Source organism: Argopecten irradians, chromosome 2 (genome assembly GCF_041381155.1).
Source record: "Argopecten irradians isolate NY chromosome 2, Ai_NY, whole genome shotgun sequence".
NCBI classification, from domain to species: domain Eukaryota; kingdom Metazoa; phylum Mollusca; class Bivalvia; order Pectinida; family Pectinidae; genus Argopecten; species Argopecten irradians.
This window is the reverse complement of record NC_091135.1, coordinates 24,239,160-24,255,701: the sequence shown is the minus strand read 5'-3', so window position 1 is coordinate 24,255,701 and position 16,542 is coordinate 24,239,160. Positions and strand designations below refer to the sequence as shown.

Here is a 16,542-nt window from a genome sequence, read left to right as displayed (position 1 = left end):
TTTTTTCTCCAGTAATGATACAATATGTTTTTTCTCAAAAGAGACTTTGACCAAAAGACATTGATTATTGCTAGCCAAAGTATATTTTTATCAAATCACACGCAACAGAAACCTTTCAGGATAAATGGTGTTTTTTTAACGATGAAAATTGTATTGTATTCTCTATAGTACATTGTTAAAACATAGCCTGCAGGAGTGTGTCTAACCTTGTAAGAGTAATTTTCTTAATATCAATATTTGAATGATCCCAGAAGGATGTTAACTTATATATAATTATATGATGAAGCAATTTTCTTTGCTACAATCCCCCATACAGAAAACAATACATTGATGTTGCATGTACTCAACCACCAAAAATTTTGGTCGTTAAAGTCCACCATTCCATATAGATGGGGGAAAGGTCTCTGCTTCTAGATTCTTCTTCATCAATAGTATTTAACCTTTCATCTTTAGCATTTAACCTTTAACTGTATTCTTTCAGCTCAAATCATTGTCTAAATAGCCTATACAACAGGGGATGCAAGACAACAATTGGAGGACATTTCTTTAATCAACATTTCAAGGAACCTCCAATGTATATAGGAAATCAAATAGTTTTCATGACCTCAAATGTGTCTTAAGGGATTCATCACCAGTGATATATGATATCTGACTTCATAAGGGCAAGAGTAAGTCCCCCCTTCAGCAATTCAATCAAAGAGAAAGGGGGGTGGGGAAAGAAAAGAATAGTCTCCTCTGCAGTGATTCCATCATAGAAAGTGATTCTAGTTCTCCTTCAGAAATAGAGAGTGGAAGAAATGGGGATGGGGGGAGTGAAAAGCTTCCATCATAGAGATTGATTCTAGTTCTCCTTCAGAAATTGAGAGTGGAAGAAATGGGGATGGGGGGGGGGGGAGAAAAGCTTCCATCATAGAGATTGATTCTAGTTCTCCTTCAGAAATAGAGAGTGGAAGAAATGGGGATGGGGGGAGAGAAAAGCTTCCATCATAGAGAGTGATTCTAGTTCTCCTTCAGAAATTGAGAGTGGAAGAAATGGGGCTCAATTCTTCGATGGGGGGGGGGAGAAAAAAGCTTCCATCATAGAGATTGATTCTAGTTCTCCTTCAGAAATAGAGAGTGGAAGAAATGGGGATGGGGGGAGTGAGAAGCTTCCATCATAGAGAGTGATTCTAGTTCTCCTTCAGAAATAGAGAGTGGAAGAAATGGGGATGGGGGGGGAGAGAAAAGCTTCCATCATAGAGAGTTGATTCTAGTTCTCCGTTCAGAAAGAGAGTGGAAGAAATGGGGATGGGGGGAGAGAAGCTTCCATCATAGAGAGTGATTCTAGTTCTCCTTCAGAAATAGAGGTGGAAGAAATGGGGGATGGGGGGGGGGGGGAGAGAAAAGCTTCCATCACAGAGAGTGATTCTAGAAAGTTTCTTTCTCTTCTGAAATAGAAAGTGTGGGGAGAGTATCCCCTGCAGTGATTCCTTTAACAAAGAATGATGAAAAAAGATCTTTTGCATTGGAAAGAGAAAGAAACAGAAAGAGAAAATGTTAGTAAGTCACCCCTGCGTTGAGAGAGTGATACATGTGAGCCTACCCTACAGTGATTCTGTCAGAGATTGCAGCAGCTTTGCTAATGTCTGGACTGTGTTGGACAGTGTTTTTGCTGTCACGTACAACTTTTAATTTTCTCTGATAAGATAGACTCATTGCCAGAGTTGACTTTTTACACTTTAATATCAGAACAATTCAATTAATTTGACAGATTTATGGTCATAAATTTTCATTAACTAGGATTTCTGACAGAGCTTGAATGGCCTATAGCCACCATTTAAGATCATAATGTTGCTCCCATAATGTCACTCCGAGTCATACAGCTTCCCATCTACATTACAAATTAAGCATGGTCTATATAGTAGACAACTAAAACATTGCATGATTAACACCTTTCACACCAAGCCCTGAAAACTAACAAGTCTCATCTTATCATTAAAACCTTTTCCATCCAGTGCTTCAAATTGTAACCTTGAGCTTTAGAACTACAAATCATAACCTTTGACCTCCAGCACTGCAAATCCTTAACCCTTGACCTCCAAACTATTAATCATAACCGTTGACCTCTAGCACTATAAATCATAACCTTGACTTCCAAAACTACAAATCATAACCTTGCTTTGACCTTTAGCACTTCAAATCATTTATCCTTGACCTCCAGAACTACCAATCATGACTTTGACATTAAACACTTCATTTACACAGTCTACAGTCCCTGATTATGACATTGACCTCTAAAATTATTATTGACTAAAAACTTTGATCCTCAACGCAACATATTGCAACTTTTACTCCAGAAGACTATAAGACAACCAATTTTAATATTTGACTTAAATAATGTAATTGTAACCTTTGACTGTAAGAAGTACTTATATAACCAATGACCAGCCAAGCTACTATCAATAGCCAATGACCTTTAGTACAAGTATTTATAACCTTTGACCTCTTTCACTTCATGTTATTGTCAAGAAATATCTCACTATACACACTTCTATAGGATATGTCATTGAACTGCCTAAGAGTATCTGAGAATACATCCCAGATAAAATACATGGACCATCCCAAAGAAAATTGTTCCTGATTAGACTTGACGCTCCATAATTGGTTATAAATCAATTAGTTTGCAGCCATGGCTGAGCACACAAATCTAATAGGCTGATAACAGCCTCCGAACCTGGCCTCAGGCAGGGTCACATGGATACTGAACACTTTTATCAGATCCAGATATTTCATTTTATCTGGAATGTCTGTAATATTCTTCTGCCAACAGGGAATTTTTTTATTAATCGGTCATTTCATTATCTCAAATTCATCACTGAATTAAATAGGACATGCCTATAATCATATGTAAAATATATACAGAATATCATCTTAGAATTTGTATCAGCTGTTACAGATTCCCCAAAAGCTACAATGAAAATGCTGAATTCTTCATTGTCTGTTTGACTTGGTTAATATGTGATACTAATTCTTGTTTTAGAGAAGTCTCCTTGGGTCTGGTTCATTATTTATTTTAGCCTCAGTCAAAACTAATTTGTTTTTAGTGTCAGTAACTGGACCCAGCCTTGAATTATACAAACACAGGTCGCCTAATGTTTTAGGGATTAAACACAAGTCATGAAATGGAATGAAAGTCTGTTTAATTTGCATTTTAATGAGTAAACTTTAAATCCTATAATCTAGGGAGTAACAAGCCAATCCACATTTTATCTGACAAACAGTAAAAAATTTCCAACATAATCTTCCTGAAAAGATTAGAATTTGCTGTCTCTATAACTTTCGGCTTGAGATTTAAATTAACTCAATTAGCAACTTAGATAAAGAAAAGGTACTCGAAATCCCAGTAAAATATCAGCAATACTAGTTAGGACCTGTTAATTATCAAATATATTGTATGACAGATAAATGATATAAAATATCCTTTTCTCCCTTACTGACTGTCTCCCTTGAGACAGCCTCACTCTTGACCTTGAGTTGAGTATTTGCCCCAGTGAAGAAGGTTCTGGGGTTCAGTCCCCTGGCATACTATTGTCTATAAGAATAAAGTACAACTTGTTTGTCCGTTGTCAGTGTTATGTGACTGGATGGGGTGTCCTGATCAATGTCTTTGGCAGTATGCTTCAGTTAGATATCAAAATGAAGATATCCTAGTCAAGTCAATACTACAGTTTGCCTATCAGAAAGGCTTAACTCATTCACTCTTGAAAATTCATAATAAGCTATAACAGTCAGGGGTGTACGAGTTGAATTGTCAGATGATAAGCATGATGAATTGGCTAACCCACCTTGTTAAATGAATTAACATGGGTCTGCAATCATAATTTCACAACAGATTACAGTAAGGAAGATTGAAATAAGAAACAATGACAAAATCTGACACTGGTACCAAGTACTTAATTGGGTTTTTTTTTGTTATGCTATTGTCACTCATTATGCAGGATGCTGGAGAAAAAAGAAGTCTGACCTTGTAAACTGCAGAACAATTCCATGCACGACAGGGAGGGTCCAGATCCCAAGGTCGTACAACAACGGCTGCTGCATCCTCCATCTCAAATTCAAAGGTCAAGTTTGTTCCCATGGAAACAGAAGCTTCAATATTGAAAGGTTCATCCCTGAACACCCTGATGAAAGGCTGGCCATCCGAGGTCCAGGAATGTGGTGTACACGAAGGAAGCTGTGCAATACTTTGTAGTAAAGAGATCTCCAAATCTCGTGGCTCCGGGTGTATCACATTTACAACGATTTCTGTCTCGGCCTGCGAAAGGATGTTGGTCACGTTGACGTCTACAAAGTAAAAGATGCAATCATTAGTACCATAAGAGAGATAGGAGCTAGTCTACAGTAAAGTGTAATCCGTTCTAACGATGCCAATTTACAAGCAATACACTAAAATTCATTTAATAATCCTATCATGGCTGTCGGGAAAAGATACCTATGTCTCTGCTTTTCAAAGCTTTACATGTCTGATATCTACTTCAGGTTTTGAAGGTATGAATAGTTTACTGAAAATTTCCAAATAAATGTTTAAAATTATTGGAATAACACCTTTAGGGGATTCAGGAGCATGTCTAGAGAGAAGACAAATAGAAATGAGCACCCAATGCTTTGAGGGTATGAATTAACTGTAGATAAATCGTCTAGGCATACCGCATTAACACAAATTCTAACTTTAGGCATATTTTAGATGAATTTTTTACAGAAAGGTTGCAATACATAGAAGTAGCATGATGTGTACACTAGAATAATAATGCCTTACATATGAGGTAAAGCACGAAGAATTACCAATTAAATCCCCAAAGCGAATTCCCTGCACCAAGCTACCTGGTAGACAGGAAGTTTTAGTCCATGGCCGTTAATAGTCTAAATTAGATCAGCTATTAACTCCATTATTACTATATATCTCCATGTGTTTTTTTATTGACCCATTCATTACAAAGGAATATTTGAACTCTTCTAATTGTATACTGGAACAGTAAATACGTATATTATATTAAATCAAACGGGAGGGTGTTGTTCATGTAGTTATAACATAGACTGTACAAGTGTTATCTTAACCAATGGAATAGAAGTCTAGTTTTCTCATGATATGTAGACACCAATGCACATATGGATTATGTAAGTTTATTTGATATAGAAATTCTGTCAACATAAACAATTTATGAATACAAATTCTTGTGATCCAGGAACAGGTATGCATACTATCATGCCACTTGTTGACGACATAGTCAGGTGATCGCCATGGAATGCTATGGGATAACCATGGTAACCTCTAACACACATCAGCTGATTGGCTGCACTGTAAAATGACTAATTGTCTTTATAAACACCGCCTTACTGGCTAGGCAGAGAATTCCAGTGTTTTAATTCACATCTATAAATATAATTCTCTGCTAAACCAGTCCTGATTATTACATAACATTGCAATGTCCAAATAACTTTCCCAGGTGCTCAATCTGATTAAAATGTCACTAACAACTTATCAGGTAACACAACATGTGCTTATATAATTACAAATTTGACAAATTGTTACAAGATGTAGTTGCAGATCAGGTCTGCCCTTGTATGGGAACGTGTATCATTGTCAATGGACTAAGTGAAGAATAATTTGAAGCTTTGAAAACTTAAACAGAAATGAAGCACACAAACACTTAAAAGTTTTTAAACTCCCAAATCTTATGATAATTTATTGTTAAAACATTGCTTTCAGGATGCATTAATCTGTTAATCACAACTCAAGCACTCCAACTGCTATTGATTACATAATCCCGTTCATCAAATTTCTAACATCAAAATAGATCTATATTTGGATTGGCTGGAATGGGTGTATCAAACTTGTCTCTAATTCCAGACATCTTAAGTGCATCCCTACTGTGCATGAATTGTTTGGTCACAGTCTAGTGACTTTATCGTATGACAACTTCCTGTTGACTTAAACGACATTACAATTTCCAAATTTTTGACAGAACATGCTTTGGTAACCCTTGGTTACAAAGAGGTGGCCATAAAAGATCTCTATTTTACATGCCCTTCACAGATCTGATGAGCATGCAATTTGACTGAAGCTGCATTTGCTATACAGCCAAATTAATGGCACTGTGTTTTCACAACCATGTGCTTTAACAATATGGGAAGGTTTTAAATTTAATAAATAACCCCCCACCAAGCTGGAAGTCTGTAAAAGAGCTTGTGCCAGTCATGAAACTATGTTTTATACAATATCGTATACAGACTATGAGTTATGAAAAAAGAAGATTCATGGACACTACACCATTCATCTTATTTATCTCAAGAAAGCAGATTAAGATTATTCATTTTGACTACAGTATTTGACCAAATAATTGTCCCTGTCCATATAACTCCCCTCCCTCTTTTCCAGCTTCAATTTCACTTATCTTGACTTATATACAGACTGAAATTAGAAATACTGAGTAAGTTCAACTATTTGATTTCTTTTGCAAATTGATTTATGGCTTACTCTGTGCAATAATTTTATGAAAGGTTAGCTTTATTCAGTTGCCCTTTATTTTTTCAATTATTATTTCAATGGGTGTTTATTTGGGTGATTACAGTAAATGATTCATTCTGCTATTACAACAAACCAGTGACTACAGATATTTCATAACCCTTTACAAAAGTCCAAGTATCATGACAACATATTTGACCAAAGTGACCTTGAAATTCAGTCAGATTTATTTCATTAGTCCTTCATCTCACAATTCAGCCATCGAAAAAACCTTTGATTTGTTCCTAAAGTTTTTTTTAAGTTAAACACAAGTTATTGTCAAAACAAAAAAAAAGGGATAAGGCAAAAGTAATTGCACCTTATAAAAGCCTTCTCCTAACATAAATGACGAAACAAGAAACAATAAACCTAGACAATACTAATAACATAAAATACAAAATTTACATTTCTATAAAATCAAAATCTTCCAAAATTCTTTGATTCGGCCCAACTAATTACTGATAAATATATATATATATTCAATAATTTGTTCCTTAAATTCTGACCATGAAAGGAGGTCAAGGTCATTTACTTGAACAAACTATTTGACATTTTATTCAAGTTTGAGAATTACATAACATACTAATTACAATCACACATTGACATTATTTTTTAGACAATATTTTAAAGAGGAAAATTGAAGTTGAAGGACTCAGTAAGTATAGGTACCATCACGAACGCCTAAATTATACATAGGACTTTTGAAGTGTTGTGTACTCTTAAATCACACGTCTCATACAATAACACTATTCATACCTATATTGACACGCCACATTCCCCGTAACACTTATAATAAATACGTAATGTCGAACCTTTGCCACATATCAGCTGATTAACAATTTATCACAGTGTGTACACATTACAAAACAGGATTTATAGGTTTTCTTTATAAGTGTTACAATCTTAGTAACAAATATATATACATATATATATAATTCTACTCAAAGTCTTCATTATTGAACATAATATTTAAAAAATGATTGATATATAGAGGAAAACAAGTATAATGACTTACATTTTTAATGTTAATGAAAGAAAAGATCATTTTTATTTTATTTTTCTATACCCATTTTGAAAGCTAACAATCCGTTCTCTTTTACAAAGGGTAATTGTATATCTTGATCCCGGAGCATGCAATACACACATTAAATAACAGTGAATGGTTCACTGATGAATTATTTATTCGTTACTTCAGCATATAACATTCAATTAAGAAATGTTCACTGTAAAAACACTGTGAAAATTGATCATTTACCTATGCACACAGACAATATTATTGCTTGTACATGTCACATCAAATGGCCAACGGAGATGAAACCTGGTCAATTACACATGTCTTATAACAGATACAGGGATCAGGAATTTAGACAAACTCGCAGCAACAACCTTATAAAAAGGAGCACAAACAAATAGATGTTAATGATATACAAATTGGTAAAGGTTGTCACACTGACTGCCGTTTATATAGAGAGAGGAAATATTGTACTACAGCAACAGATGACAACCACTCTACAGAAAGATCTACCAACTTATTGTACTACAGCAACAGATGACAACCACTCTACAGAAAGATCTACCAACTTTAATGACAACTGTTTTGTTGTTGTTGTTTTTTTTAATAATTTGGACTTATCAAATTTTGACCTTTGACCTCTGAATTTATCAAAAGCCCTACAAAAATCCATTCATAAATTCACACAAAGTAGTATACTTATCACAGAGGAGCCAAAGAATGGGCCAAATAGCTATACCCCTCCTTTTATTGAACTTTATACCATCAATTTTTGTGAAATCATATTCTATGCATCTTATTATATCCCAAAAATCCAATACTAATTCTGCCCTAAAAACTTACATGTATGCCATATTTAATTGTTCTATAATGATCCTAATTTTGCACTAAATAATAAATGAGACAGAACAGCAGTCCATACTGCCTGAATCCCATTCCTATATCTTTTAAAGAGGTTTAACACTCTGTGTTTAAAATTTTCACTTGCCTACCTATCATCCCAACGATGACTGCCCCACATCCAGGTAAAATATTCAGTAGAACATCCGAGCCTTAGGGACAAGGAGATGAACAACAAATCTGATGATATGGTCACATGACCAGAGAGGTGGCCATGTAAATGATAGCGATACACAGCGAGATGACATCTACTTAAGAGATAACAACGGACATCAAAGCGTGTGTATAATTTACCTCGGGGAACAATAAGCTTGTTAAGACCAAACCAACACTTGTATTAACCTGTAAGGTTAATGAGAAGATATAAACAACTGGAACAGCTTTTTTCACATGATATAAGTACAGACTTGGTTCGTCTGAGACATGAAAGTCTTCTTTGGATTTTTTATTATCTGATAACTTGGTTTTCCTTGCCCACTGTTCGAAAACTAGAGGCAATTTGAAATTCACATCATACAGTACCAATTATCTCACAATAATGAGGAGTTCTGTAGCAGCTATGGACCTGTAACCCAAATGGGCAAGATAGAGGGCCAATAAACACATGTTTATAACATGTTTACAATGAATTAATGGTTATAGTTTAGTCTAACTGTAATATATATGTGATAGAGTCAATCCTTTGGTCCCCCGAGGTTCATTATAACCAACCCAGTTTTACCATAAAAAACCTAAATCCAAAGATAGCAGGAATATTTGTCAAACAACTTATTGACAACTTTATCACTGTGATCCCAAAGTACAAGACATAGAATATCATCTTTACTTAGTTCCTGTAGACTATCTCACAGAGCTTCATAAAGCACTAAAAACATGAAACTTAAAACAATCACAAAAGATACAGAAAGTCGATTTACCCAGCAGGGAACCTTTCGTTCCTGAATATAATATCTATATTGAATAGTTTTATTTTTTGATTGCTTACCCATTTTCATGTCATACAATATACAAACCAATATGACTTAATGGTTTTGTCTCCATGGATGAAGGAGACAATTACATCTTCTTCCACAATGTTAACGGTTTATGAGGAGAATGAATCTCAGATGAAACAGCATCTCCTTTGGGAAAGGTCTTATAGGGACATAAAGCAGACCCCTGTTAATGCATGGCGGGCTTTTATATCCCACATAAAGGGATGCATCCTATAGATGCACTCGACCACATGGCTATACACTAAATACCGGCAGACATGGAATAGCTACACTTCAGGTACTTTCACATCATTCAATTTTTTTAATGCTGTCTCCACAACCCTATAAACAACTGTCTTCTAATTAAATCTAGTCCAGACCAACAGTTTATATGTTTGTTTCTCCTTCTACTCAAGAACAGTTTTTAGATCACTGACATTAAAAAAAACTTGCTTCACTATTTCCTCTATATGCCCCTGCCCCTTCAGGTCTATGTGTAAGTTAATTTTATATAAACTGATTTTCTATTACTTACAACACTCCAAGCAAATATAATAAACTAAAAAGATTGTTAATGAATAGATTACATTTTTCTCTGTAGACTTTTTGCCTGAGAACTAAACACCTCTTCTATCTGCCCCTGCCAATATAGTACTAAATGGAAAGGCAAATTTCTTTCTGGCCCTGCCCTTTAGACCTAGTCCAGACCCATCCTTATATCTAGCCCTGTACCTTAGACCTAGGAAGTCAGAGACCCATCGTTATATCAAGCCCTGCCCCTAAGACCTAGGAAGTCATACCCATCCTCATATCTAGCCCTGCCCCTAGACCTAGGAAGTCAGACCGTTCCTTACTTAGGTCCTGCCCCTAAAACCTAGGAAGTCAGACCCATCCTTATATCAAGCCCTGCCCCTTAGATCTAGGAAGTCAGACCCATCCTTACATTTGAATTGGCCCTGCCCCTTGGCACTGCTCCTAGGCCTTAAAGTTACATAATGCTTTCCTTTGTGAGACTTATCCTTTATTTGGGCTCTGCCCCTTATGTCTTATAGGGTCAGAGCAATACTGCTATTTAGGAAATGTCCATCTGGGCCATGGATAAGCCAAAACAACAAACTTTAACACTTTGAAACTGACCAGATAAGACATCAATACCTTAAAAGTATTTTTCACGACTACAGCAGATTAGTGTTACAACAGGGAAATGAAATTGGACCACAAAGTACATCCAACCATTTTTAGCCTTTATTACAACACAGTCTGACAAGCTCACCTCACAAAGGACCAACTACACTGTCCAGGACAGACCTGTTGATGATAAAACCCAACACATCAATCCTGTCTGCCATGAGGAAAGCCCCACCCTGCCTACAGTAGAATGACCCCAAAACAATGTCTTAAACACTCTCCCCACCACCCCACTCCCTCTCCTCCAAAGATAACAGGAAAACACATTGTACATTTATCTCAACAACATTAACAGTTCCAGTCACATTGACCAAATTTATAGAGCCTGGCTATCAAAAACCTAGGAAACAAAAGATTTCACAAGCTATTGAATCTTTGTGCCGACAGAGGAGTCTGGTCACTGCTGTCAGTTCTCTATAAACTACCATACCATTAATGCTCTGCCAACCCTTCAGTCAAGTGGGAAGCAAAGCAGATTGCTTGTACACAAATGCAATTTCCGCTAGAGGGCCTGTCGTTTTCACTGTTTGCTTTTGCAGACTGAAATTCAAATAACTCTTATCTAGAGTTTTTAGTGCAAGAAGAAAAAATAAAAAAAAAATGCTTGAATGGTCAACAGAAAGTAATGTAACAAAACACAACTAGGAACTGTGAGTCAATGGCTAACTAATACCCCTCCCATCCATGACAGCCATTTTCTTCCATTATGTTTCCATGGTAACCATCATTGAAGCATATGAACTTTAAAATTATAGACATCCTTGTTTGAATAAATTGATACAAAAGCAAATGATTTATCGGCTATGTCAAAAAATCTGGCTACAGTTACCATGACAACCAAAATTTTCGCCTTAAAATATGCCTGCAAAATATACACTTTGTTCACAACATTGATGTCAAATTTCATTGAAACTGATCCTGTGGTTCAGGAAGAGTTGTCATAGTTTTTTGTTTTTTTTGTATTTATCAACAGCATCACAACAGCTAATTTTTTACTTCGCTATTCTGTCTGCATATTACAAACTTTGCTTTTGCTGACAGGTTTTTGAGCGAAACTCGCATCATTTTCTCTGAAAAAATGATCACATGATGTCTCAACCAGCACCTACCTGCAAGGGCAAATGACTAGGTAATATACAAGTACAGAATTTATGTTCCATTTTTCATACAGTGTCATATCTAATGCCATAACAGGTTTTGGTGACAGAGGAAATGTGAACAATCTAAATCTTACAGCAAGTACTACAATGCAAACTGCACGACATGGACCTCAGATTCCTAAGATGGTTTGATGCTGGGTTAGTAGTTGGATATCCTGAAACACACTTAGCCATTGTAGCCAGACATTAACACATCACCTGGAAATCAGTCAATGTTTGCAGTTTCCAAGGTAACACTACTCCTCATGTAGATCTAGCTAGTAATTAAATGTTATACAGGAAGGCAAGATGGTCAGTAATGTTAAACTGCCCCTACACCAAATCCATACATTACTACAAGTGTCTTGTAGCAGGAAGTAGTTACAGATGTCATGACAATTATACAATATTTATCTATCATTCTCAGAGAACAATCATTATCTTTTATTGACTGAACTCAAAAGAACTCGTACAACAATAAAGATGCTAGTTTTAATGGACATTCTGTCTACACCAAAATGGCTTTTGTATAATGTAATATTCATTGGAAATTATAACATTCTGCTTTATTCACAATAATGTTATGTATCACTTGTTCCTTTAATGAACATCTATAGAAATTTCGATCAGGTTTCCATACATCTCCTAGGCTATTGATTCCATGAGGACTCATCTGATCAGGATCTACAAGAAGTCCTAACTATAACCAAAGACCTTCACACATATCTTTCAAAGCTATTTTAAATCTTTTATCAATTAAAACACAGCAAGATACTTTTAAATTCAATAGTTTTTCAACATTTTCAAGCTTTTGAACCTTTAGAAACATTTACAAGTCCTTTGAAAAGGTACAGCAATGTAGTGCATCATGTGTTTTAAGTTTTGTGCCATTTTTCTGGTAACCATGGTAACTCAGGTTTATTTTGCCATGAATCCTGATAACTATCCACCAACATGTAGTTGCATCGGTACATCTATACATGTAACATTCAGCACCAGGTAACATCATACTTCACACAATGCCATCAGACGCCAGATCTTGACAATTTCCGAACAACAATCTCTGTGATTGTTAAGCCTACATATACAACATTTCCGTGCACAAATATCACAAAACAACTTCCCCTCAATTTCCGTTGTTCCTCACGTGACACTTAAATCTTTCATTTCTAAAGGATAATGAGAGATTGCAATTCAATTTCTGGAATTTCAAACTAATTACAATTTTTTCGGTAATGTTTGATGTGAATCAGCACATCTTAGGTGCAGTAGTCCACAAGTAATTTACCATGAGGAGCAATCTACCAAAGTGATTTGATGTATTTCTTAATTGTAGTTAATTCAGGCTGAAACAATGTTTCTTGATATTCAGGAAAAGTGACAAGGATAAAAATTTATGAAAATTTAAGCTGATTGCTGCCAGCTCAACCAAAGTAAAAGTAGCTAAAAATGTTTTCTTTAGGTTTTTTTGTTTTTTTGTTTTTGTTTATACAAGTTAAACACGAGCTGTACATTTCAACCTTTAAAACAAAATATCACTAAAAAAAGCCTTAATCTGTTACATAATGCTTGTTTTAAGTCTTTCCACAAATCAAAATGTTGGCTCATTTAAGACTAATATGTTAAAGTGAATAGTCGGGCAAAGAAAACCAGTCTAAGTGCGTTCATTGGCCTTCCAAATGTTCTCACATATTAGAACGACGGTCAAGTTCTGCTTACGTTGCCCAGTTCTGACCATTGAAATAACTCTTTGAAAGCGAGGCTGCGTGGAAATGTAACCACGGACATAGTCAGTCGGGAGGACATTTTAGGATTCCTAAACTATAAATTAATTTCTTCACATGCAGAGAGGTTTTGACAGGGGATTTTATCTTTCTATTCCATAAGAAATTATGTCAGGTACATTCACTCCATTTTTACAAACTTTAACTTTCCTTGCCCGACTGTTCACTTTAACTAATCCATGATTGGAGGCTTAATTCAAATATGATCCTGAAAGTGCCAGAGAGGCCCAGAGACCAAAACAGTCATCTGAGTTATAAATAGGGTAGCAGTACAATATGTTAACAGTGTTTGTAAAATCAGTGAGTTAAGGAGATTTTAAAAACATCAGCTAATTCTTTTTTGCAAAATTCTGTAGGCCTCTGAATGTCTATTATTGTTTGCATTGTATCCTTGAGAAAAAAGTTTAAAAGTTTAATTAAAGCCTTTAAGGTAACTGAACATTTAATGCTCAAAAATAGGTTCTCTGCACATACATTCTATATGTATTATCAACTTGATATGATTCCTCTCAACGAATTAGATAAAAAGTTTACTTGAGATTTCATTTTAGTTGACTTTAAACATTTCACACTTTCTATCTTAATTTATGGATGTCAGACAGGTTCTGATTGCCAAGACAACCTGAAACAATACAGGGGTATCCGAAGAAAAAACACCACCCTACAATGACTGAGTAACATATGTCACTTGGTCAATACATTTCAGGGCGATAAGTTTGAATGTTTGAAGTCCTCGGTCATGGGTAGGTTAATTTGTTCCTTTGTCTCTGTTCTTTACTTTATATACCCATGTACCCTATCATGGTCATTAGTTTTTAAGACTTGTTGAAGGAATTAAAGAGAAATAATCCAGAAGTTCATATGAAAAGTTATAGAAATATCTTACCAGAACCAAAACCAAGGTTAAACAGGGATCTGGCTTATAAACTAAGTGATGTACAATACAGCAACCCTGTATCAGGATGGCCTAACCATTGTCTGATCTAGTAACAGATGTGAGGAAATGCATCACACAGCCATTCATACATCACATGTAATGCACATGACCATGATTGTGGTCGGGTCGACTTTGTAAGAAACAGCACTCCCAACTTTGTGAATGGAAAAACAGCACAAAGTTACCACTAACAGAGCATTGAGTACTATCTCATATTATTAAATACTCCTGATCTTTATGAATGGCAAACCAGCACTGCACCACCAATCAAAACAAATTACATTTACACATATATATAACTTTTCAATATTGTGAACAGTAATGCTTCTCAAAGAAGACCTTCACCATGAGTGCATTTACATACTTACCTTCAAAAATCACATTTCTTTTTTTGTGTGATGGCTGACAAATGTTAAACAAAACGTAGGGAACAAGCCATGTGGCTTCCTGTTGTAAATCTGTTTATCCCCTTGTTAAAAAATGTAAAAAGATCCTGGCCCTCAGGCTTTGTCATATCGTATATGTAAGTGGTATTACAAGTCCATGTATTCTCCAACATAAGTAATGCGACCTTTCAGTGTATCATTTCCTGTTCAACTCATTCACAAATAAGCTCTCGTAAGTAAAATTTTATGTAAGATAGATGTACAGAATATTAAAGGTTGAAAGTTTCACACTAACATGTTTTAATTTACAATCTTGTGTTCCAGTAGATAAATGGTTTTGTAAGCAGTAATGGCTATTTCTACAGCAATTACACTCAAACAGACAACTGTACAGTTAAAGTTTAATGGGCATCGCTACCAAATTACACTCAAAAAGCGACCTCAATCATTTAGATTACAACAGAAAACCCTGCCAACCAATTTCAACAAGGACTGTTCCAACAAACTAGAAAACAAACATTCAATAGTGACTTGACCCTTTATTAAACAGCAAGGCCAATTAAGGAGGCCTCAACCTCCCTTGTAAGTAACACACACCCAATACACATTAAAATATAACCTCACCTGTCCTTACACACACCCAATACACATTACAACATAACCTCACCTGTCCTTACACACATCCAATACACATTACAACATAACCTCACCTGTCCTAACACACACCCAATACACATTACAACATAACCTCACCTGTCCTAACACACACCAATACACATTACAACATAACCTCACCTGTCCTAACACACACCAATACACATTACAACATAACCTCACCTGTCCTAACACACACCCAATACACATTACAACATAACCTCACCTGTCCTAACACACACCCAATACACATTACAACATAACCTCACCTGTCCTAACACACACCCAATACACATTACAACATAACCTCACCTGTCCTAACACACACCCAATACACATTACAACATAACCTCACCTGTCCTAACACACACACCCAATACACATTACAACATAACCTCACCTGTCCTAACACACACCCAAACACAATTACAACATAACCACCTGTCCTAACACACACCCAATACACATTACAACATAACCTCACCTGTCCTAACACACACCCAATACACATTACAACATAACCTCACCTGTCCTAACACACACCCAATACACATTACAACATAACCTCACCTGTCCTAACACACACCCAAATACACATTACAACATAACCTCACCTGTCCTAACACACACCCAATACACATTACAACATAACCTCACCTGTCCTAACACACACCCAATACACATTACAACATAACCTCACCTGTCCTAACACACACCCAATACACATTACAACATAACCTCACCTGTCCTAACACACACCCAATACACATTACAACATAACCTCACCTGTCCTAACACACACCCAATACACATTACAACATAACCTCACCTTTCCTAACACACACCCAATACACATTACAACATAACCTCACCTGTCCTAACACACACCCAATACACATTACAACATAACCTCACCTGTCCTAACACACACCCAATACACATTACAACATAACCTCACCTGTCCTAACACACACCCAATACACATTACAACATAACCTCACCTGTCCTAACACACACCCAATACACA

At 35.8% G+C, this 16,542-nt stretch overlaps 1 protein-coding gene across 4 annotated transcripts in view; it reads right to left on the bottom strand.

The window, feature by feature from the left end:
• The window catches only part of LOC138314888 (polycystin-1-like protein 1), a 273,559-nt gene that overhangs the window by 185,745 nt on the left and 71,272 nt on the right, over positions 1 to 16,542 (bottom strand). For 3 of the 4 annotated variants that reach the window (XM_069255496.1, XM_069255497.1, XM_069255499.1), the window contains exon 6: positions 4,004 to 4,323. In XM_069255496.1, coding sequence (XP_069111597.1) covers positions 4,004 to 4,323 — 320 coding nt within the window. Of the gene's footprint in view, positions 1 to 4,003; positions 4,324 to 14,843; positions 14,990 to 16,542 lie in introns of those variants that run through there. The other variant, XM_069255498.1, reaches the window with a different exon arrangement.